Source organism: Penicillium griseofulvum (genome assembly GCF_001561935.1).
Source record: "Penicillium griseofulvum strain PG3 chromosome Unknown contig_79, whole genome shotgun sequence".
NCBI classification, from domain to species: Eukaryota; Fungi; Ascomycota; class Eurotiomycetes; order Eurotiales; family Aspergillaceae; genus Penicillium; species Penicillium griseofulvum.
Window position 1 is genome coordinate 2,760,131 of NW_024467420.1, and position 23,883 is coordinate 2,784,013.

At 47.8% G+C, this 23,883-nt stretch overlaps 9 protein-coding genes across 9 annotated transcripts; 3 read left to right on the plus strand and 6 right to left on the minus strand.

The window, feature by feature from the left end:
• Positions 1–108: 108 nt before the first annotated feature.
• Positions 109–1,934, minus strand: PGRI_009330 (cation:proton antiporter; the record flags this gene model as incomplete). Its single annotated transcript, XM_040788646.1, has 3 exons — positions 109–759; positions 806–1,626; positions 1,682–1,934. 3 exons carry the CDS (start codon positions 1,932–1,934, stop codon positions 109–111), a joined length of 1,725 nt encoding a protein of 574 aa, XP_040652418.1.
• A 759-nt stretch (positions 1,935–2,693) lies between these two features.
• Positions 2,694–5,488, plus strand: PGRI_009340 (Pyridoxal phosphate-dependent transferase, major region, subdomain 2; the record flags this gene model as incomplete). Its single annotated transcript, XM_040788647.1, has 5 exons — positions 2,694–2,903; positions 2,977–4,020; positions 4,079–4,128; positions 4,434–4,628; positions 4,687–5,488. 5 exons carry the CDS (start codon positions 2,694–2,696, stop codon positions 5,486–5,488), a joined length of 2,301 nt encoding a protein of 766 aa, XP_040652419.1.
• A 498-nt stretch (positions 5,489–5,986) lies between these two features.
• PGRI_009350 (ferric reductase family protein) lies at positions 5,987–8,153 on the minus strand (the record flags this gene model as incomplete). The annotated part of the gene is made up of 7 exons (XM_040788648.1): positions 5,987–5,993; positions 6,047–7,051; positions 7,105–7,203; positions 7,256–7,507; positions 7,557–7,671; positions 7,723–7,973; positions 8,029–8,153. The coding sequence occupies 7 exons, from the start codon at positions 8,151–8,153 to the stop codon at positions 5,987–5,989; spliced, it is 1,854 nt and encodes a 617-aa protein (XP_040652420.1).
• Positions 8,154–8,758: 605 nt separating this feature from the next.
• PGRI_009360 (putative cysteine synthase B) lies at positions 8,759–10,470 on the minus strand (the record flags this gene model as incomplete). The annotated part of the gene is made up of 3 exons (XM_040788649.1): positions 8,759–9,298; positions 9,398–10,227; positions 10,278–10,470. The coding sequence occupies 3 exons, from the start codon at positions 10,468–10,470 to the stop codon at positions 8,759–8,761; spliced, it is 1,563 nt and encodes a 520-aa protein (XP_040652421.1).
• Positions 10,471–11,187: 717 nt separating this feature from the next.
• Positions 11,188–13,145, plus strand: PGRI_009370 (MDR family MFS transporter; the record flags this gene model as incomplete). Its single annotated transcript, XM_040788650.1, has 7 exons — positions 11,188–11,295; positions 11,347–11,480; positions 11,533–12,326; positions 12,377–12,566; positions 12,616–12,681; positions 12,729–12,782; positions 12,830–13,145. 7 exons carry the CDS (start codon positions 11,188–11,190, stop codon positions 13,143–13,145), a joined length of 1,662 nt encoding a protein of 553 aa, XP_040652422.1.
• An 879-nt stretch (positions 13,146–14,024) lies between these two features.
• On the minus strand, positions 14,025–16,331 carry PGRI_009380 (E3 ubiquitin-protein ligase; the record flags this gene model as incomplete). The annotated part of the gene is made up of 1 exon (XM_040788651.1): positions 14,025–16,331. The coding sequence occupies one exon, from the start codon at positions 16,329–16,331 to the stop codon at positions 14,025–14,027; it is 2,307 nt and encodes a 768-aa protein (XP_040652423.1).
• A 490-nt stretch (positions 16,332–16,821) lies between these two features.
• mfp (putative peroxisomal multifunctional beta-oxidation protein (MFP)) lies at positions 16,822–19,695 on the minus strand (the record flags this gene model as incomplete). The annotated part of the gene is made up of 4 exons (XM_040788652.1): positions 16,822–18,944; positions 18,999–19,197; positions 19,261–19,488; positions 19,540–19,695. The coding sequence occupies 4 exons, from the start codon at positions 19,693–19,695 to the stop codon at positions 16,822–16,824; spliced, it is 2,706 nt and encodes a 901-aa protein (XP_040652424.1).
• A 620-nt stretch (positions 19,696–20,315) lies between these two features.
• On the plus strand, positions 20,316–21,540 carry PGRI_009400 (TDA10 family protein; the record flags this gene model as incomplete). Its single annotated transcript, XM_040788653.1, has 5 exons — positions 20,316–20,468; positions 20,547–21,049; positions 21,116–21,139; positions 21,189–21,304; positions 21,383–21,540. The coding sequence occupies 5 exons, from the start codon at positions 20,316–20,318 to the stop codon at positions 21,538–21,540; spliced, it is 954 nt and encodes a 317-aa protein (XP_040652425.1).
• A 702-nt stretch (positions 21,541–22,242) lies between these two features.
• Positions 22,243–23,829, minus strand: PGRI_009410 (60S ribosomal protein uL30; the record flags this gene model as incomplete). The annotated part of the gene is made up of 3 exons (XM_040788654.1): positions 22,243–22,869; positions 23,079–23,190; positions 23,816–23,829. The coding sequence occupies 3 exons, from the start codon at positions 23,827–23,829 to the stop codon at positions 22,243–22,245; spliced, it is 753 nt and encodes a 250-aa protein (XP_040652426.1).
• Between the last annotated feature and the right edge of the window lie 54 nt (positions 23,830–23,883).

Here is a 23,883-nt window from a genome sequence, read left to right on the forward strand (position 1 = left end):
GTTTGTGTATATTAGGATCATTGATTATGGAAGGATTGTTGTTTATGTATGAGTATGGTTTTTGAACTTCACTATAGCACGGTCACCGCTCAATGTATCCGAGAGTAACTAAATTCTCCAAACTCCCAAAGGATCAGACCTCATATCTTCCCTTGACTGTTGCAGTTTCTTTACGCGTCTGACCAGAGTCCCAACCAAGATCGGACCGATCAATGTGCAGAGCGAAATTGCCCAGATGACCACTAGATAGGTTTCAGATGGTCCTTCGGAAGATTCATTGGAGAACATTCCCTTGCTTTCAGCAATTGAAGCAATAAGGTATCCTACTTCACCTCGGGCAACCATTGCCAATCCTAGTATAGCAGGCGGGTACAAGGACTTGGGTTTGGGGGGGAGGGAGATGCGGGAACTGGGGCGAGAATTGGGGGCAGGAGATCTGTTCATTGGCCAAGATTCGTTTTCAACATTATTCGGCGTTGAAACATATGCGCTGTCATCTTGGATTGCTGGTATTTGTGTAGTTTTCTTGTTTTGATTCGGCTTTCCGCTGATGGTCCAAGGAGTCGCACAGGAATGAACACATGCAAACAGTTTCTTGATGGTAGAGACTAAACCCGACACAGGGCTTGGAGAGAATCGAACGAGCCATAGGCCTGTGAGCATTTTTCCAATTGCCATCAGCATGGCGTAGATAATTCCACGCCATACAACCTGACCTGAGAACATTTTGGTTATGGGGATTGCAAATCCAATGGATGCCTGCTGATGTTAATAAGTCCCTTTTTAATGAAATGGCAGGACTCACAAAGAAAAAAGGGAGAAGAATTCGGTTGACCGGCGCTTTATAATATTTGCTGTAAATGAATTCACCTGTAGGTAGTTTATGGGTTATTTCTGTTTGTCGAGCTGGCACAGGTGGGGAGGGTGTCTCTTCGGTACACCCGTTCTTGCTATTCCCTGTGCTTCCCTGATGATTCAAAGTCTGGTCGTGAGAGTCCCCTGACTGTAAGTCAGTGATTGGTATTTTTGTTTCAGCTACCAGCCCATCAAACCAAGAGACAACCACACCAGCAAGATAGGCAGCAAAGAGACTCGAGGTTCCAGCATACGTTGCACCAGCCATGATCCCAACTAACACACACGTCTGTGCAAGGAAAGCAAATTGTGCAGTTCCCACAAAAGCTGGGAACTTGTCTTTGTAACCAAGCAATTTCTTTAATGTTGGCTGCAAACAGAATGCACACAGCAATAGGAGACCAACCGCGAAACCGATGGAAACAAAAACAGGTCGAATGACAGTCACAGGACTAAACGAGTTGGTACCTCCAAGGTTGGAAATAATCTGAATCATGACCAGACCGACCACATCGTCTAGCATCGCAGCACTAGTGGTGACTGTGCCAAGCCTTGTAGTTGTCAACTGGGTGGTTGAGAGTATAGTAAAGGTGGTGCCGAGACTAGTTGCACTCAAGGCTGCGCCGGCTGCAAAGGACTGAAGAGATGTTGCAGATACGATTTCCTTGAGAATGAATGACAAGCCCATTGGAACACAGATTCCAGTGATGGCAACGGCTGTCGAAAGAAGGATGTTTGCCTTCAAAGACTTGATTGAGGTTGACAGACCACCTATTTATTATAAGATAATATATCCAAGAGGGGGGGCAATAGTCCAAACACTTACCTTCATATATCAAAAGTATCAGGCCTAAATACCCGATTTGCTGGATCACTCTTTCTGTCTCTTGATCGAACCATTGTGCTCCCGGTGTGCCCCACAGGACACCGATGAAGAGCTGGCCGATTAATCCACAGTAAAGGAGCTGGTCCAGGCAGGTATTGACTATGTTCAGTGTCAAAAGAAATCCAGTGTAGTTGAGGACTGTTTTGATTGATGGTTCGTGATAGGCAAATGCTGATCCCTGTGTGGATGCCATATTGTTGGTCCTCTCTAAGGTAAGAGTGTTGGATATTCTAGATTCCAGAGTCCATATAGGTGTCTAATTAACGGTCATGGCTGAGAGTGAAAACCTTCCTTTTGCCCAGGTGCCCAGGTGAGCCAAGTCGATGACTAAGAGTTTACAACTGAGACTTTAAGGATGTTTTCCGAGAGTATACATCAATCTATATATGAATGTGTATATGTATCTCTATTTATATATATATCTATATCTATACATTGTAAAAGAGTATTCCATGGCTTCTAATTGACTTTCAAATTAAGATATTGCTAGGAATATACAACATATAAAAAGACTAGAACGTGTATAAACTAAGAACTCTTGCGATGTATTCGGTTTATATATATACCTTACCCATACCTATATATAATAACATATTAAATATGTTCTAAATCATTATATAGATCTCCTATAAATGTATTATAATCCATATATAAATCAAAACAAATGTTGACTCATAAAACTCCACATACTTGCATGCCTAATCGGGATTAGCGGATGACGAAATCGCAATGGTCGTTGGCTCGACGAATCAGCGCCGACTCGGACGAGTCAGCTTGTCCGGGGGGGAAGAGGAAAGAAGAAGTGATTGGGGATTCTTCGGATTCTTTTTGATTTTTTATTCCTATTTCCCCTTTTTACTCTGACATCGCATCTTTTTCATTCTTTGCTTGCAATTATCTCAATTACCCTCTATACCCTCTCTTTCTCCCTCTTTCTGCCCCCGCTACAGCGATGTCGGCCTCAGCTGGAATTCCCAATGCCTCAGGGTCATCCAGCGGTGTGAAGAAAGATTTCCCCCAGGTTGACCTGTCAGGCAATGACCTACCACCTTCCCCTGCCCCCTCTAGTCCTCATACCGGTCGCCGGTACAATATCGCCACCGAGCTGGTCTTCACCGAGGGCAGTGACCAATACAATGCCAGCAGCGTTCCTATCTACCAGGTACAGATCCCACCTCGGTCACATAATGATCCTTGTAATTGCACTTGAATACTGATCATTGTTGATCACATAGAGTGCTACCTTCAAGCAAACCTCCAACGCCGGCGGTGGAGAGTATGACTATACACGGTCCGGGAACCCCACTCGCACACACCTTGAGCGTCACTTGGCCAAGATCATGTCAGCACAGCGCGCCCTGGTGGTCTCATCTGGCATGGCAGCCTTGGATGTGATTACAAGACTTCTCCGCCCCGGTGACGAGGTGGTCACCGGTGACGACCTCTACGGTGGCACCAACCGTCTGCTTAAGTATCTCTCTACCAACGGCGGAATCGTTGTGCATCACGTCGACACCACACAGGCCGAGAAGGTCCAGCAGGTGCTGAGCTCGAAGACAACCATGGTGCTTCTCGAGACCCCTACAAACCCCCTGATCAAGATCGTCGATATTGGAAAGATTGCCACCGCCGCCCATGAAGCCAACCCCGCCTGCATTGTCGCTGTGGACAACACCATGATGTCTCCCCTGCTCCTCAACCCACTAGACTTCGGTGCCGATGTCGTTTACGAGAGTGGTACTAAGTACCTCTCTGGTCACCACGACCTGATGGCCGGTGTCATTGCCGTGAACGACCTACAACTCGGAGAACGCCTATACTTCCCGATCAACGCGTCAGGATGCGGCCTGTCACCGTTTGACTCTTGGCTACTACTGCGCGGCGTGAAGACGTTGAAGGTACGCATGGACCAACAACAAAGCAATGCCCAGCGCATTGCCGAGTTCCTTGAGTCGCATGGCTTCAAGGTGCGCTACCCCGGTTTGCGGTCCCACCCGCAATACGAACTCCACAATTCCATGGCGCGGGGTGCCGGCGCTGTTCTCTCGTTCGAGACCGGTGACACGGCCATTAGCGAGCGGATTGTGGAGAGTGCCAAGATTTGGGCTATCAGTGTCAGTTTTGGTTGTGTCAACAGTCTGATCAGCATGCCCTGCCGTATGAGTCATGCTAGCATTGACGCGAAGACGCGGGCGGAACGTGCTATGCCAGAAGACTTGATCCGGTTGTGTGTTGGTATTGAGGATGTAGATGACTTGATTGATGACTTGCAACGAGCGGTATGTCTTATGTTTCTCCCTTGCATCATTTGGATTGCTAACTCTTTTTTTTTTTCAGTTGGTGCAAGCTGGTGCGGTGAATGTCACTCTGGATGGTATTGAAGCTCGGTAGATATGTAGTTAAATATCTTGGTATTTGGCGTTTGGGGGATTTAAAATATAAAGAGTATAATGAAGGAAACCTATACTTGTAATATCTTGACAATATGTAGACAACCCCAAGGCCTGATATAAAATGCTTATCTGATAAGCTATCGGGCCGGCATCGGAGAGCCGGCGCCGGATCGCGTCCGGGTCATTCTCGTCCGAAGCTGGGGGAGGTCAATAGATATCAGACCTCGCATTTGTAATTCATTTTTGGACCTATGTACTCTTTTATCCAATGCATAACCTCGTTTTTATCCATATTATAGCATGAATCGGGATGTTGTGCAAGATACAATATCTACAATGGCGACAATAAAGGAACAGGAACATCAGGCCCCCAGCACACGCCCGACAGCTTCAACATGGAATACGAAGGATATGGGCAAGCGACTCGGTGTTGATGTTGTTAGTGCAGCAACAGCTGGTGTTCTGACCTGCCCATTAATCACCATCATTGATCGGTGAGTGATCACAGATCTCAAATGCTTATTTAGAAATACAAGACTAATAATCCTCCAGTGCAATCATGGAAAAAGCCTCGAAAGGCTTCCCAATTGGTCAAACAATCAAAAGCTGCCTCCGATCAATGGTCGCTCGACCCAGCAGCTTCTTCTTCAGCACTCCATTCCTCCTCATCTACACCCTATACACCTCGACTTATCTGACAGCAAATGCAATCGATACCCTCAGATCAACAACACACAACCAACCCTACAATACCATTGACACAGGCCTCCCCAAGTTCTTCGCAACGACAATAGTTAACATGACAATCTGCGTCTATAAAGACGCGCGCTTCGCCAAAATGTTTGGCGTATCTCCTCCCAACGAATCGCCAGCTCGAAGCAGCACCATAAATACAAACCCAGTCGCGTGGAAGTACAGCTCTGCTCTCCGCGCACCATGCCCTCCCTCCGCGCCCACACCAGCCCTCCAGATTCCAAAAGTCTCCTACGGCCTCTTCTGTCTTCGCGACAGCATCACCATCTGGGCTTCTTTCAATATTCCCGCTCTTATTGCACCCTCAGTCCCAGACTTGATCGCCTCGAGCCCAACTATGAAATCCAGCATCGCGCAATTTGCCTGTCCCGCTGCTATGCAGTTCGCCAGTACGCCCATGCATCTCCTTGGGTTGGACCTTTACAACCGCCAGCCGGCTAGTGGTTTGCATTGGACTGAACGTGTAGCACGGATTCGTCGCGATTATGTGCCTAGTTGCTTTGCGCGCATGGGGAAGATCGTCCCTGCGTACGGTGTTGGTGGTGTGGTCAATGTGCGAATGAGGGACTCCCTGATGAAGAGAGTTGAGAAGGGAGAGTAATTTGAATTTGATTTGATATCAAAAGGAAGGATAGCGGTGGAAAGGGGTTTTCGGTGGGTTAACGACCTGATGATCTCTTCATTTTGTTTTCATTTAATGTTTAGATTTGCATTTCGTGGTCTTTTGATCTCATGTTCATCTCTCCACTCAGCCTTATGGGATTAATGCTCGGCGTTGTTTTTCAGGATTTGGTGTTTTTTATCCCCAGACTTTGTTTTATAATTCTGGGGTACTGTTTTGGGTATCATTTTCTGTATCTAGTTCATACTTAGATTGCTGTGTATTCACCTGGGACTTAGTACAGACTCGGGATTTAGACTGGTTTAGAGAGTCTTGACCGTTAATAACTTGGATTTTCTATAGATATCACTATTTTTTATGAATTATGTGGTAAGTCGATACTTGATATATACTCGGGAGCAAGAAATATTTCAGTCGAAGATAATAGAGTGAAATAACAACAGTACTCTGGGGATGATATTCCATATCAAAAAGCATTCACCACCTATAGTAGCCAGTTAGCCAATCTTCATAACAGCAAGAAAACGAAAGTCTTACACAAAAGGTTCAGAATGCAAATACAGCTCCTCAACCTCGCCCTTGAGCACGTTGGCCTGCGCCAAAGCCGCCGCGTTCCGTGTATCATGAAGCATAGAAGCAGGGCCACAAACCAAAACCCCAACCCGCTGCTTTTTCTCAAGATGCGTCCCTTGATTATGTGCCATCGCAATAGTGCGTGCAACCAGACTAGGAATATCAGGGCGAGAATAGCGGCGGACATTCAAAGTGAAATTTCCAGTGGTAGTAATCTCAGCCGGCGGTACTTTACCAGCCGTGCCCTTAACATTGTCCAACTCCGAAGTCGAGGAAATCCCCTGTCCAGGCTGGTCAGTGACGTGTACAGACACCGCAGTCTCGAATCCCTTGTCTGAATCCGCAGATAACATAGTCGATTTTGAGAGTCGTGAGTCGATTTCATCGATATACCAATCTGCCATGGCGTGGTCGCGGGTCGAGAAGACGACTTGAAGGTTCCGCCTGGAGAGTGGTCGTTTCTCGCCTGGTGCGTTTATCTCCGTCAACCGGAGCGCTTCGTCTACCATGGCTAGTGAGAACCCGCCTCCCGAGCCACCGGCTATCACTAGAATCGTATCAAATTGCGCCATGTGAGGTTTGCTGACGCCGCCATACGGTCCCTCTATCAAGATGTTCTTCGTGCAGCCTGGATTCTTGGCTGCCATTGCTCTAAGGCGTCCAGTGACACCGTCGCGTGGTTTGATGTAGAATACTAGTTCCGAGGCTTTGCCTATTTCGTCTGGATTGCGACATGTGGAGGAAATGGTAAAGGGGTGGGCGGTGAGTAGGTGTAGGTCTGATGTGAGGAAGCGCACGAATACGTGCTGACCGGGGGTCCATTTGATAATTGATGGGACTACCACGCGGACAAGACCGCTGGGGAGAAGTTCGATAGTTGCGTTGTGGATTCCATGCATTAGATAGGTACGGATGTGGCTGGCGATCAGGCTTAGGAAGTAGATCACACCCGAGGCTATGAAGTAGTCCCTACTATATGTCAATATAAAGTCATCTTGGGGGCTTATTGGGGTCTAACATACCAGGAAGAGAGCCGGAAATCGCAGTGAAGGAAGAAGAACACGACAAATACTACCGCCATGAAGATGTGCGTGGCTTTGAAGAATTCATAGAATCTATTGCTGTAGAAGTTGTTAGGGGTTTGTCTCCTTGATAGGTTAAGTGTGACCTTACCGAATGAATGGCAAAGACATGAGGGTTAAATATGCCTGTGAGATGAGAGAAACAACTCCTGTCCAGTATACCACACTTGTCTTCCACTGATGCATCATGTCCCCTTTCCTGATATGATACACGATATATGGGAATGTGTGGACTAATGCTAACACAAACATCGCATAGCTAGTCCAGTGGTGGAACACTTGAAGTTTCTCATGTGGAATACCAGTCACGCCAGTGATCATGTTGGCTTTCGTGCTCAATGCTCTAAGAGGAGGTCAGCGACTGACTTGCATGCTCCGAATAAAATACACACAGTACAAATGGAAGCAGCGCAAGAGCCATCCAGCCCGATCGAGTCGCAATTGGAGGACTACTTCCATAAGAAGCATCTGTCGGCCAGTAATATGGTTGTGGGCCGAGTGTCATTCCTATATAAACCCGTCAGTTATCATTGCTACATCTTCACAAGTCCAACTCACCAAAGAAGAATATAGTGCCAATAGCACCCAGAATCACCACACCCAACGCAGGAGACCAATATTGCAGTGCAGACAATCGATATCCACGATAAGACAAGTATCGTGAGGCGGAAGTGAACATGCGCCATAGTCTAGTCCGCTTTACTCTATCTGGAGCAAGTCGTACAAGCAAGTTTGATATCGCGAACACTCCAATCACCACACACATGAAGTAGACAGTGTTTAATGCATAAACATGGTCGGCTTGGTACCTGGAACAGATCTCACATAAGCACATATACACGTAACTCGAAAGAAGGTACATACCAGTATCGCCAGATATAATTGCGATAGAGACATTGAGCTTCGGTCAATTTGCATTTGTCGGCACGAGACGAATGAAGCATCACCGGCTGATCGAGCCATGGTGTGGCCATCTCCATGTCCATCATCTTGTGAAGAAGTAACACCTACAAGACAAGGAAATACAGATATGGGATATCGAAGGTATGATCGGTAGATCCAAGTTTAGTTTTGACCGAAAGCTGGGGATACCTTTATTCTCCTATTGAAGGTCATTTGAATAGTTCCAGACATTTTTAGTCTCGCAGGGATTCTGCTCACAATTGAGCAGATTTTCATGGGATAAATTGGGGGGTGTCTGTAATTTAGAGACTTGTGGTTGGTTGGAATGTAAAGAGCACATTTGCGCTTAATATTGAATCTGACATGGGGGTTACTTGGAAAAATATCATATACATCATAAAATATCTTATGAATACTCCATTTCCTCAAAATGTGTGTTATTCAACGCATGCGGAGCACTCGAGGTGGATAACTGTCAAGTCGAAACCAAAAAATAAAAATTCTCAAAAGAGTCATAGGGTAGTATGAGCCAAATAAAATGAAATTGAAAATGATAAAAAGAGAAAAAAGAAGAGGGGGAAAAAAAAAAAGAAAAGAAATCGAGGTACAATATGTCTGCATCGGGACTAGCGTCTCACATGGTAGATCCAACCCTACATTCTGCATTTTCACAATTGCGCTATGATATGTCTCAGGTCCTCTGTTCAAGGGCCACCGCTGTAATGGAAACATTACCCTTGATAGGCCCCTTGTCAGTGGAGATCGGGTTGTCACCCCCAATTCCATACAGCTTCAGCGCATGATGGCCTCCACGCACGCTGTCTGCTTCGATACCTTTCGCCCGAAGCACGCTGGTAGCCACACGTGCCGAATCTCCATCGTAGCATATCACAAGGACGTGATGCCGTCCTAGATCTGAGATCAAGACGTCATCCTTGAAGATCTTCTCCAGCTCGACCCATTGCGCTTCTAATAAGCCTGGATCGGAAAATGGCGACGGGCTATGAGGTCTAACACTACACAATGGCAAGTTCATCGAACCAGGAAGGTGCCACGTGTAGAAGTCATCCGGCTGGCGCAGGTCCACAACGCTGTTTTGCGGTTTGAGGGAAATCTCACTCAATAAGCTTTGCGCAAGGGATCGCGGTGATCCATAAAAGTGTGGTAAAATATCTAATGGGTCCCGCTCCCAGCTCTCGTCATATCGGTGCAGGTCAACTTTTGCCAGGCGCTGGAAATAGTGGACAGATTAGCTTTACTCTCTTTTTTTCTTTCCTTTTGGCTAAGGTGGACTCGTCAAAAGCCAACACGTCAGGAGTGTGGTATTTACCTCGTTTCGGATTGGGTGGAATTGCTCTTCGCCCAGCTTTTGGAAGTACTCATCAATGTACTGGTACGGCAAATCACAGCAGAGGAAGACGCAGTGGATAATGCCATCTGGCCCCGCGAGCTCAGATAGGGTTCCTGCAGCCTTACGCTTTCCCAGTGTCTGGAAGAGTCCTTGGAGGTTGAACCCGGATGATGGGCCACAAACCAGTCCCTCTCGGCATAGGTTCAGAGAGAGTGTGTATGACTCGGCCGATCCAACTTCTTCGATAGTATCCACAGCTGCTCTCCAGGGAAACTCGACAGGGCGCATTAGAGCATATGACCTGGGGCCAGGTACCCGGTCACCAGGGGCTGTACAAACACCAAGTCGGTAAACAGATGGCTTAACCTCTTTGAAATAGGTCCCTAGACCGGTCATGGTACCAGACGTGCCCATACCAGCACACAGAACGTTTATTTCAGGCAGCTGCTTGAATATCTGTGGTCCGGTCCATCGCATATGAGACTTCCAGTTGTTGTTGTTTTCGTATTGGTTGGGATTGACAGTGGTCTCTGACTCCAGAGCCATTCTTCGGGCATTTTGAATGCCACCTCGTTCGTCTAATGGCTCTGGTTGAGACGGTCCACCGAATAAGGTAATGTCGAGACCAAAGAATTGCATCAACTTTAGTTTTGCGTCGCTCGTTTTGTTACTCAGGAAGGCCCTGGTGTCATTCACTCCGTGCATGACGCGGGCAACCATTGACATTGAAATCACTGTTGACCCGGAACTGTATTCGATGATCTGATCTGTCTTGCCGGACACAACACTAGACTCAAGCATGTTCAATGCTGGTCTCATATTAGCTTGTACTGTTTGGTATTCTCACAGGGTTTCTTACCTGGCATTGCCTTGACATTGTTTGCCGGATGCATGGTCATCATTTTGGCATATATCCGCACCCCATCTTGATGATAAGGGTTCAAATGAGGTGGGAGCTCTACAAGAGGTAGAGGAGGCTGACAGTCCGGGTTGAAGTATTTTTTCAGCGAGTCAGTGCCGAAGTATACATTGTTCTCATTCATATTGGCCATTTTCTTGGAAGAATTGATGTTGAGACTTAGTACAATAGATGTTGGTTCGCGGACAGTCTTTCTACTGCACAAGTTTCAAGAGCAACCCGAGGGATGAAAGTAGATGTGAGAGAAGAAAATCCTAGGGTCCATCTAGGTAATTATACAGAATAAATTTCTATAGCGGTCCATCACTTGCCCCTCCATCCTGTTGCGTCTTTTCTTGGCGTCCAATAAGTAAGAAAGTAAGATCTCTTCTTACTCCACTGAATACGCAAATCAGATACTTAAAAATATAAGTGGAAGCCCCTGGAAATTTGATACGAACAAGGAAATGGCGTAGAGCGATCTCGGGGATATACGGTCCAAGAGAACTCTGGCAAGTCCTGTCATAAATTGGATATAGAAAAGGTTGAAAACGGAATTGCATTGCAGCGTCATGTTCTATGTGATAAAATATTTTTATTTTATTATTATTATTTTTTTTTAATCTGACAAGGTACTCAAGAATGGATTCAAAGGTGTTATTTAATTTCCCTGAAAATCAAATACTCTATCCTTGTAAGCCATAAGGACCTTGAGGGCGTTTGAGAAGTTTTGTTCAACTTGCAGATCTTCTGTCAAGGTGCTCATCGCCGATCTATGAACTTTCCCGTTTGAACCTCTTGTCTTTTCTTTTCTTTTCTTTTCTACTTCCTTTTCCCTTAGGTATTTACTTTCTATTCATATCAATACACCATGACAGGGGTACTTGAAAATTCGAAAACAGATAATGCGTTTGAGAAGGATGTGACTGTCACTTTCAATGAACAAACCAACTATGTGCCTAAGCGCACTGTTATCACGGTTAGTAGATACGGTACTCAATATGTGACCAAGATAATGACAATTATCTAGATCTTCCTGGCCTGTTCCAGTGTTGACCTCCTGGCACTGATGGACCAGACAACCCTGGCAGCCAGTTTGTCTATCATAGGAAATGCACTGGGCGCCAGTGATCAGACCTCCTGGATATCAGGCGGGTACTTTGTGTGAGTTACTCTTTTCTCTTGTAATGATACTACTCAAGCTTACACGGCACAGAACATCAACATGTTTTCAATTACTCTATGGAAAGCTATCCGACATCTGGTCTCGCAAGCTTGTGCTCTTTGTTGGTCTAGCCATCTTCTTCTTTGGATCATTAGCAGCTTCCCTTGCGCAGACAGCCACACAATTGATTGTATTCCGTGCTTTCACCGGAGTTGGCGGTGGTGGTCTCATGACGGTTGCACAGATGATCGTCAGCGACGTTGTCCCTCTCCGTGAAAGAGGTAAATATCAAGGTATCCTAGGTGCTGTGGTTGCCATTGCAAATGGCATTGGTCCTGTCATCGGAGGTGCACTAGCCTCCATTTCACAAGACTCGTGGCGATGGATCTTCCGTTTGAATCTACCACTCACTGCGTTAACCACGTTGACTGTTTTTTTCTTTATGCCCCTTCGGAAAGTTACTGGCAACTGGAAAGTCAAGCTAAAGGCGATTGATTTCTTTGGTGCACTTCTCGCTCTCGGTGGAACTTCGGTCTTGCTGCTTGGTTTGACCTGGGGCGGCGGCGAGTATGAGTGGAACTCAGCGCATGTTATTGCGACTCTGGTCGCTGGGTTCACTATCTCGGTTGCTTTTGTTGTGTGGCAGTGGAAGGGTGCATCCACACCACTGGTTCCGATGCATATTTTCCAGAGTCGGATTGTGAACGGCGCGTGTTTAACCATGTTCATCAACGGGTGGAACTTTTTGGTGCAAGTTTACTATATTCCCACTTTCTATCAGCTGGTATTTGGGTATTCAACGGTAAAAGCTGCTGCAATGCTGCTTCCTATTACCCTCATGCAAAGTATGAATCCTCTCCTTTTGGTTACGTTCCCGTGCTGACTTTTATCACAGCTGTTAGCAGCACAGGCTCCGGTCTTGTTGTACACTGGCTAGGCCGCTACCGTGAATGCATCCTGTTTGGATGGATGGTCTGGGCTGCGGGTCTTGGCCTGTTCTCGACACTTGATCAGCATTCAGGATTGGGAAAGCAGATTGGGTATGGCATTTTGACTGGTGTCGGGGTTGGAAATACTCTGCAGCCGTACGTGGCCCCCTATCCTGATCCAATCAATTACGCTAACTCCCTGTAGCTCTCTTATTGCAGTTCAAGCTGGTGTTGAAAGACGGGATATGGCTGTGATAACTTCCTTCAGGAAGTAAGTGACCCCCATGCTAGCCATTTTGTGAAGCTAACAATAAGCAGCTTCGTACGAAATCTCGGCGGCACTTTAGGGCTCGCTATTGCCGGGACTATAATGTAAGTCTTCTTTCACATATGGCTCATTCTTTTATTAATCGATACAGTAATAATATTGTCTCCTCGTCTATTTCAATCCTCAATCTCGACGAATCCCAGTCCCACTCCCTTCTCTCGAGCCCACAGAGTTATCTATCAAAGTTATCTCCAGAGGAAGCTAAGCATGTCCGTGATGTGTTAACACCGGCATATCAAAAAGGATTTCGTATCATTTTTATTGTCGGTGCATCCCTTGCAACATTCGCTTTTGTTTTAGCTGTTTGGTTGATGCCACAGGTTAGTTTAAACCGGGCAGACGATCAAGCTTTGAAGGAAGAAGGGAAGAGGCGACTTAATGGAGATTTAGAAGAGGGAGAGAAGTAGATATCATCGGTCACAAAGGTGATTTTGGCTCATAGATATAAACCATTGTTCAATTTTTGCAGTCTCTGGGTGCCTGTGTTGATTTCTAGTACTAGAGCTTCTCTTATCTCAGAGTCTCGTCTTCCCCTCTAAAGCAACGCCGAAGAGGACATTCTATAATAACTCGGTGATGTTGATCCATTCTGTGAGATATAGTGAGATGCTTCCCGCTTGATTTGAACCCAGCGCCGAGAGTTCTCTTCGACCTCTTCAGCGAAGCCAGGTGCATGGAATATTTCGCAGAGAAGTGAGTATCAAGGAATTCCATATGAATACCTTATCCTGGTGCCTGACGGAGAGAGGGTACCGTGTTTAATATGGGATAACTCTATGAAGGAATTCATCTTGATACAGCCACAACAGTCGCCTTAAGTGGTGCGAGCTGAAATGTGATCAGAAGATATAGTTAGCCGTGAACATATTGGCTGCTTGGATAAAATATTGCCTGGGTAAAGAATCATGAATACATAACAACCTGATGGAATGTACTGCCTGATTTTGTCTTTTTGTCAGGATTCACTTGTAAAGGATTGTTCACAAACATTTCTTTGATTCCTTTTACTTACTGTCATTTACTAAAGTAATGCTTCTTGCTACATTTTGACAGCAATAAGAAGCCACGAAATACAGAACTACGGTCATCAATGTTGAAACCTCCCAAGCAAATGAGACTCACTGTATGCCACCGGCATTCAGATACTCTGCGTAGAGTACCGGGGAATGAAAAACAAGTGCCATCATTGCAAGATGCAACCCTAAAATAAGCAGGCAGAAATAAAAAAGAAGAAGAAAATGATCTTAGAAAGGGCCAAAGGTACACAGGGGATGTATGATAGGGGATCATACATCCCCAACTTCGACAACCCGTTCCACAATCCAGTCTGTAAAAGCCTGACCCTCGAGTTTCCACCGTCCATCAGTCCACACATCACTGAGCCAGTAAATCCACGGCTTACCCGAAGGTCTAAGTTGCAAATCCCAAAGTGAAGTCGGGCGATTCGCAGGACCATCCGCCCCGGCCGAGAGGTCTTGGTTTACATTGCGAAATTCAAGAGAAGTTTGGTTGCTAGTACCGGAATCGCCTTGCCTGATCCGCCATTCACGCTCGGCTTTTTCGCCTGCACGACGGGCGACCGCCTCCTCGTCTTCTGCTTGGTACAGATTGCATTTCGTGCATTCTGTGCAGCGAGAGCCCGGAGTGATGCGGAAGTGCTCGCAGAAGTGTTTGTAGCCTTCTGGTTCTTCGAATTCGTCGTCGGATATGTTGCCTTCTACCTGCTCATCGTTAAAGGGTATATCGTCCGGACCATCAAAGGCATCTAAGCCGCGGAGGGCACGGGCAGGCGCAGTGGTTCGTAGAGGTGGTCCTAGAGCCTTGCGGCATAGGTAGCACATGGAGTAGCCACAGACGCAAGTTAGTTTGTTGCAGCCTGATGATTTGACGAAAGAGAGGCAGCAGCGGGGACAGGTCCGTTTCACGGCGGCGGTGCGGGCAGCCTCGACGGTAGCGCGCAAATCCAGGAGTAAAGGCTCGTGACACACATGTGGATCTCGCCACGGTTTGTGACATGTCATGCAGCTAATGCGTAAGCAGGAGGGGTTGGCGCAGGTAAATCGTTTGGGCCGGATCTTAAGACAGAGGTTGCGAATGGCATTCCCGAAGGCCGCTGTTACGGTGGCTGGGTCCAAGAGTAATAGAATAAACACAGGGATTACGAGTAAGGGGACGAGGTCAAGGAGTAGGAGGATCATCAAAATCGTGGGTATAATACCACCGTCACGACGGAACCGCCAGCGGACACCACGGGGTGAAGGGTGGTAGACCGGGTCAATTTCAGCATAGGAGCAGAACGGACATCTAACGAGCTTGAGTTGAGACTTCATAAGTGCCTCGGAAGAGAGCCGATCCTCGAATTTGCGGTATGTCTCGAAGCCAGCCGTGTCGAGAAGAATGGCCTGCTTGACAATCTCCGGATGAAGACATCCTTCGCATGACCCGACGGACAGCGGTGCAAGACACATCAAGGTAGAGCGCTCTAGATCGACAGATTTGCCCCAGCCCTGCCCGAAAAGCGCCTCGTAGACAGTTCTTTGAATGCAGTGGTAGCAAATGACATGAGTGTTGGTTGAACAGGTCGCGATCTGCTCGAATGTCACGTCGGCGAAACAACACTCGCATTCGTAAAGGGCATTAAGTTCTTGAGCTTCCTTCTCGTTCAACTCTGAAGCAAATCGGAAATCCTTATCCTGCTGCTCTTCGCGCTTCTGCCGCAACAGCGGGGCCAACAACATCTCGTAGAGCTCTGCATCCAGCTCGCTACATCCGGTTTCCTTCTGAACAGGAACAAGCTCCCCATCCGGCCGACGATGCCAGACTAAAAGCGGGTGTTCCTCGCGGTCCTTCTTTCGCCTGAAAGAAGGGAACATGCTGTTGAATGTCGCGCGCCATGTTCGACGCGACAGATCCCGGAGCATGGGTCGAGCCCGAGCATAGCTGAAATTCACTTCAGCTAAAACAGCCTCCACAGTGCTCTTGTTCAGACCATTGTATTCTCTTGTCATAGCCAACCGCACGGCGGCCTTGTATTCGTCGGACCGAAACCGCTCATCGGGAGGGACCAAACTACCATCGCCAATGTCATGTCGAGTAAATTCATCGCCTCTAGGGGCTGTGCGAGCACCTCCCTCTACCTCGGCTTCAGTAGTTCCTTCCGAGAGATTCCACCGCCCCGAAACCCATTTCTTCTTATGCCTAAGCAGCTCCTCGACACACACTTGTAACCGGCTCTGTCCGTCAAAGCGTAGCAGCAGCTCGCGGAATACCTCTATCTGTACATCGGGAAAAATGCGAACCAGAGTCTCGAGTGCAGTATTGAGTTCCTCCTGTTCCCGCTTGTGTTCCTCTGTTTCGTGGGTCGAGAGCTGGGCGGGGGATCGGGAGCTACTGCCAAAAGGGTTATTCCGTAGCGCTTCAAGAGTGATAGAGTAGCTGTTGGGGGATAATCCAGTCTGTGCTAGAGATGGGTTTCGAACATTGCGACTGGATGAGCTGGTTGAAGAACCGGAGGCTGACTTTCGGTGAGATGGTGCATCGGGGCGGGATGTGGAAGATCTGGAGAAGCCGGGGACTGGCAGCGAGAGCACCATGATTGTGGGGTTTACATGGTTTTAGGAATATGAGACTTGTCAGATGTATGTAGGATGTAAGAGGATAAAAGTTGAAAATCCCGTGAAGAATGATTTGTTACATAAGACGTTTCCGCGCCCCATGATCTCCAAGGCTTTGGAGAAGTTTAGTATACAAAGCCGCTTAAACATTGCATGCTCTTAGTGAACATCATGCCATATCAAAAATGATATTTCCCCTTTTCAATTACCCATAATGTTTTAGCGCAGAAATCAGTGGAAATCCAAATGACGCTTATATTAAAGGACGATTTTAGTTTGTCATGGACCTGTGTGATTCACTACAATGTAGATCAGAAGTGCAAACTACACTTGAATAATTACCAATTTCAGATCCATTGACCTAATGGCGAAAACTAAATCAAAAAGCACAGGTAGTATATACAAGCAATAGTCTGATCCAAATGTTCCAGCTTTGCCAATGGGAATATCGCTTCAAATAGTTCATACTTTACAGTTTGGCCTTAGCACCCTCCAAGAGCTCAGCACCAGCACCGGTGATGGCAGGCTTGCCAGTCTCAACAACGGTGGCCTGGAACAGGACAGTGTTTCCCTCCTTCCACATCTCAATCTTGAGGGTCTGGCCAGGCAGAACAACACCCGCAAACCGAACCTTGAGGTTCTTGTAGGGACCGAACTTGGAGAAGACAGCCTTGGCTGAGACACCGAGCGAGCACAGACCGTGCAGGATGGGAGTCTTGAAGCCGCCAACCTTGCTGAACTCGGGGTCGATGTGGAGCGGGTTGCGGTCGCCGTTCAGACGGTACAGCGCTGCCTGGTCCTCGGAGGTCTTCTCCTCAACCACGGCATCGGGCTTACGCTGCGGTGCCTTGTACGCAGCAGTGGCAGCCTTGGCGCGCACTGCGGTCGGCTTGGGCGAGCCTCCGAAGCCACCGCTGCCGCGGATGAAGACACTGGACTCGTTGTAGAACAAATCCTCGCCGGTCTTAGCATCCTTGGTTGTGTACCCGGCCACGACAATGGCCGCGTTGCCCTTGTCGATGACGTCAATGAGCTTGGGATAGGTCAGGGTATTAGCGGTGGTGGGGATTGGGAACTTGCGAACCTCCATGTACTGCTCGCCGTGGAGCAGCATCATGGGGGAGAAGTCCTTGACCAAGTCGTCCATGTTCCAGGGATTAGCGGTATTGAACCAGGGGACAACACCGTACGAGGGAAGCGCCTGGAATTGGTCGTTGTTCTCGTAGACAAGAGGCAAGTCGGTGCGCTTGGCGCCCACGCTAAGGTTGTATAGGATCACATCGCGGTCATCGTAGTTGAAGGGAGTGCCCTCGCTCGAAAGAGTCTTAGCCTTCTCAATATTCTTCAGAGTCTCGTTCTCGCTGGAGGGATTGCCGTGCACACGGTTAGACATGTTAGCCATGATCTTCTCCGTGCCGGCCTGGCCGTCCTCGGGGTGGTCAGCGCGACCATCATCGAAGTTGGTGATCTGCTTCCAGTTACGAACCACCTCCTCGGGGGTCAACTGGACGTCCACGGGGAAGCCGTGGCCGCCAGTGCGCTGCCAGCGGGTACGGCCGAACCAGCCGCTACCACACTCAAACAGACCCTTGGTGGAGGGCTCGGGAGCCATGTCAGAGCACAGCAAGACCACAAGGGGAGCAACATAGTCGGGCTTGAAAGCCTGGACCATCTCCTCGGGCATAATGGTACGAGTCATATTGGTACCCGCGTTAGGAGCAATGGTGTTGACCTTAATGTTGTATTTGGCACCCTCCAAAGCTAGAGTGCGGGAGAGACCCAGGATACCAAGCTTGGCAGCAGCGTAGTTAGCCTGGCCGAAGTTGCCGTAGATACCGCTGGTACTAGCAGTATTGACAACACGACCGTACTTCTGCTTGAGGAAGTAGGGCCAAGCAGCCTTGGTCACCTTGTAGGTACCACGTAAGTGGACATTAACAACGGAGTTCCACAGGTTATCATCCATGTTGGTGAAAGCCTTGTCGCGCAGGATGCCGGCGTTGTTCACCAGGATATCAATACGGCCAAAGGCATCAATGGCGCTCTTGACGACGGCATCGCCGTCCTCGCAGTTGGCCTTGTTTCCGACAGCCTTGCCACCGAGCTTGATGATTTCCTGAACCACAGGCTCGGGATCAACAAGATCATTGACAACAACGGAGGCGCCGAGCTTAGCAAACTGCAAGCAGTATGCGCGGCCGAGACCGGCACCACCTCCAGTGACCAAGGCAACACGGCCCTTGAAGTCAGGCTCCGTTCCAGACTGAGCGCTGGGCATCTTCAAGCCATCTTCCAAGAAGCTCATGAAGTCGGCAGGGCCAGTGGGGTATTCGGGCTTAGAGAAATCGTTGACATCGTTCCACTTCCGGGCGATAGCACCAGGGGTTAGAGAGTCATCGGTCTTCAATAGGGCACCCTTGGCTCGCTCCCAGCGGAGCTTGGCGACATGGCCACCACCGACCTCGTAGATACCACCGGTCTCTGTGGTGTTTGATGAGTGCACAAGGGCAGCAACCAAAGGAACAACCCAATCGGGTTTGAGGTTCTCCAGAACATCAGGGGGCATGACAGTTGCAGTCATGCGGCTGGCAGCTAATGGGGGGTTAGCCTTCCCAAGTCATGCCGGGGTTCTGTTAACTTGCTTACCAATGGGAGCAATGACGTTGGCAATAATGTTGTATTTGGCACCTTCCTTGGCCAGGGTCTCGGTGAAACCAACCTGGCCGAGCTTGGCAGCTGAGTAGTTGGCCTGGCCGAAGCTGCCGAATAGACCAGCAGCCGAGGCAGTGTTGATAACACGGCCGAACTTTTGTTTGCGGAAGTGAGGCCACGCGGCTCTCGCACACTATGCAAAATTGGACCATCAGTTCCTGCTTGACAGGCTTTTTATGTGGCCGAGGGTTCTCACCTTGTATGCACCGTAGGTGTGAACTCTGTTGATCAAATCCCAGTCGGCATCCTTCATGTTCTTAAAGCTGACATCCCGCAGAATTCCAGCGTTATTAAGCAGAATATCAATGCGGCCGAAGGCCTTAATAGCGGTTTCGATGATAGCATCACCGTTCTCGACGCTGTCGTAGTTGGCGACGGCCTTACCGCCGGCGGCGCGGATCTCATCGACAACGACATCTGCGGCCTGTAATACTTGTCAATATCTGTCTATCTAGTTTGGAAATGTTATTCATACCTTCCCTGACTTTCCCTCACCCTTATGAGAGACACCGAGGTCATTCACGACGACATTTGCACCCCTTGAGGCGAAGAAGAGAGCATATGCTTTCCCCAGACCACCACCGGCACCGGTGACCACCACCGTTTGGTTATCAAATCGCAACTCGGACATTATGTGTATATCCGAAAATAAAGTGGATAGAGAGAAATTGAAGAAGAAAGCTGGAGAAGAGGGGAGTTTAAAGCCAACTCGGCAAGCTAAGGACCTCGGCACGTTTCCTGGTAATGAAAGATGTATTTTACAATGGCAGATCGACCCGTATCACATGCCGGCGTAGATGTCCGTGTATAATTTTTAGTTACTGTTAAAATAAAAATGAATACTATACTATCCTATTATTATTACTATTATGCAAAAATATACGTACAATGTACAAATAACTAGTATGTACCATGTAGTATTCAAGTACCTAGGTACCTAGGTAGGTATAGTATTTGCTGACTCAGGCATGTGATGGATTGTCATGTGCCTCTATTACATATTTCGTATATTTGACTATATAACTATGTATAACTACTTAACTATTTAACTTGACTATTCAATTCAATCATTTTGTATATCTACTATATAACATTCAAAAAATGTACCAACAAAAAATGTAGCGGCTGAATATACCCCGTGGGGGGGGAGAACCCCATTCACTCGGCCGATTGGAACATTGAAAAACTTCCTACCCATAAATACAAAAGACGTGCAATAGAAAACAAGTAATCGGTCAAAATCAAGTCAAAATGCCTGAAATCGTGGATGACAAGTCCCAGCACTGTATCCCTTTCCTTCTTGATCGCCTACGCATTCATACCGAGCGGCACCGCGGTAACCCCAGTACCCCGCCGTTTTTCATCGGCCTCAATGGTGTGCAGGGTGCGGGCAAGACAGTCCTAGTAAGTTGACTCAGAGATAGTCAATTTTCCATACCTCGGGATCTCATTCAATTTCCTCGGGATCTCTAACCTTCATAGGTATCCGCTCTCAATGACACCCTTCACTCGGAACCATACTCGCTCTCGGTCGTGACATTGTCACTCGACGATATCTACCTTGATCACGCCGATCAGGTGGCTCTAGCACAAGCACATCCTTCAAACCCCCTTCTGCAGCATCGTGGTCAGCCTTCAACTCATGACCTCGCATTGGGTGAGGAGGTGTTTGCTTCGCTCGCCGCTGAACGTCCGACGGCTATCCCGCGGTACGACAAGTCTGCGTTCGAGGGCCAGGGCGATCGTGTTCCAAAGTCAAATTGGAAAGTCGTCAACAAAGAGGGTCAGGATAAAGTCAAAGTTGTGGTTTTTGAAGGGTGGTGTGTCGGGTTCCGGGCATGGGATGACCAAACCCTGCGTGCAAAATGGGAGGCCGCTGTACGTCAAAGGGACAACGGTAAATATGATGGACAACTAGGTCATGTCAATTTCGAGGATATTAAAGCTGTAAATGATGCTTTGAAAGGATATGACGTCTTGACTGAGTGGGTTTCCTCGGTCACTGGAGACTGCGCAATAAAAAGCTTTGCTAACATAGGTTTCCTTCGCAGCAAGCTTGATGCTTTGATCCATATGTATGTGCTCCGCCGCTCGGCATATATTTATTTTACTAACTAATTGCAGCGATGCGGAAAACCCTCGTTTCGTCTACGAATGGCGCCAGCAGCAGGAACGCACGCTCCGTGCCGCCAAAGGCACCGGAATGACCGAACAACAGGTCAATCACTTTGTGAACGGCTGTATGCATATATATATATACTCGAAAGAGTAATAACACCATGACGCACAAAACATACTGACTCAAACGATTGATATAGATTACCCATCCTACGAGCTCTATACTGAAACCCTCCGCCAAGGCGCTTTCAAGCCTGCGACACATAACCTATCAGCATCAAACTCGGACTGGCAAGGGCGACAGCTCCGCCTCGTGGTTAACCGTGACAGGAGAGTTCAAGAGGTTGTTAAAATATGATCTGACTGGCCTAATTTGGAAATATTGGAAGAAATACAGTGTCCTATAAATTGAATATGTATATATATTGTCACAAATTTCGAGGCTATCCCTACATATATTCTACGTTCTGGCCAGGTTCCGATTTATTTAAAATGACATGAGAATACATAAGTACCAAGTAGATTGTCCTTGAGAATCTAAAAGCGTTCATGATTCTGATATATAATTTAGAGACATGTGATGAATCAGTCGGGCTCCAGGCCAAAAGACTAATTAAAGCCAATGGATTAATTACAATAATGAGATCAAGATAATCAGTCCATATGGTCATAAAATTTAGAAACATGGGTTCAAATACATCCAGGATAGCTCAACGTGGGATTCGGACCTCGGGACAGTCTTCGGTAAGGGACCATACAACCGGTGGACATTATCCATCACGAACACAGGCCCCGGGGAATTTAATTGATTACCGAATACGGGGTACAGCTACGAGACAAAAGTACGAGTGGAACAGGCCGATGACCATGCAATTGGGTTGTTTGAAGCATTAAATTGATCGGAAATCCCAGACCATCGTATCGCTGAAAAGAAATTGACTAGTGGATATAAACAGCCCGTGCAAAAAACAACCCAAGACAGTAAAGTCGTTAAATTTTGTAACATTTTTGGAGGTGCGCTCAAAGAACGCTCCAACCCGGACACCTCAAGAGGAGATATCTAGTTCATCTGGCGGATGAGACCGTTGATGTTCTCCTCACGGTTACCGGTGTCACCACCCTCGATGTAGTGCTTGAACTTGCGAGTGCGGAAACCACCGTTGGGGTTGGACAGCTTGAAGGGCCAGAGGAAGTTGTTGGCCTGCTTGAAGTTGGGGCCAACGGTGTAGATCTCGTGGATCAGATCCTCCATGCAGACAATGCCGAACTTGCCAAGGTGCTCCTCGATGATCTGGTTGTCGGTGAGGGGAGTGCGCTGCTTGTCGACCTTTCCGTAACCACGCTTGTACAGAAGCTCGCGGACGGACTTCAGGTTGGGGTAACCGTAGGCAATGTAGGGGTTGACAATGGTCAACATCTCCTGGGTAGCCTTGGTGAGACGAATGAAAGTACCAGAGTTGATCTGGAGTAGACGCAGGAGCTGGAGGATCTTGCGGGGCTTGGGAGCAATCTTGTTGATACCCTTGATACGGACAACAAAGACGAGCTTGGGCTCACCCTCAACGAAGAAGCTGCCCTCCTGGCGAGCAACACGGTTGAGGCGGATCTTCTCGCGCTCAGCGGTGCGGTACTCCTGAACGTAAGACTCGGCACGCTTGAAGATAACACCACGCTTCTCCTTGTTGGCCTATATATGAATCACAGTCAGCATGAGGGTTCCCCAAAGACTTGTGAAAAAAATGGCAAGTAGTTTGTGTAACTAATGTCAGACCCGAAAGATGGTTGACAGACGACAGCATTGACCGTGGTAGCGGTCTAGTCATCGTGAATGGTGTTATGCATCATGTAGTTGGAAGGGACGAGTGGCAGTGTGAGAGAAAAAGGGGAAAATCTGACCTTCTTGGTCTTCTCGGCCTCGGCACGGCGCTCAGCGCGGGCAGCCTCCTGGGACTTGCGCTTCTTCAGAAGGGTCTCGGGAACGAGGACCTGGTTCTGGGTGGGAACGGAGCTGTGGAATGTTAGAACAGCCTGTTCAAGATAAACCAAGACTGAGACAATTCGCCGAGTGAAAGAATTGCGGCATATAGCGCCACATTCTCAACTGAAGGCATTAAAAAAAACTCGACGAAATGTCTTTAATCAGTGAGGGCCAACGCATTGGGATTCCAAGATCGATTACAGCTTGGTACTAGCCATGCATATTCCAGCACAGTCTTCACAAATCAGATCACCCGCAATACGCCATTGATGCCTTCATCCGACAAAACCCCGAACAATGTTCAGGAAATATTTGTTGCCACTTTTCGCTTCAGGATCATGATGCTGCTACCACATCATAAGCACCCGAGAACGATAGTTCACAACAATATTTTTGGAGGAGAAGGCGCCAGGCGCTTTCAGCCTCAAGACTCCATCACCCTTTTTCCCGTGTCCGAATTTTGCTCCATGATAGACAACATGTGTATCCGAGATAATTGGGACCGAGATAGAGGGCAGGAAGGATCGAGCTGGTACCTAGCTCATTTTGTGGAAAACGGCTGGTATCCCCAGCGAGAAGGACGACTATACCCGCAACCTTACAAACTCGAGCAGAGATTGCGTCAGTCTTAGGAAGAAGTCATTGGGAATCATACGTAGTAGCGGCCATTTTGAAGGTCCGGACGAGGTCGAGAGTCGGCTGGTTGTCGAAGGATGTCAAAGG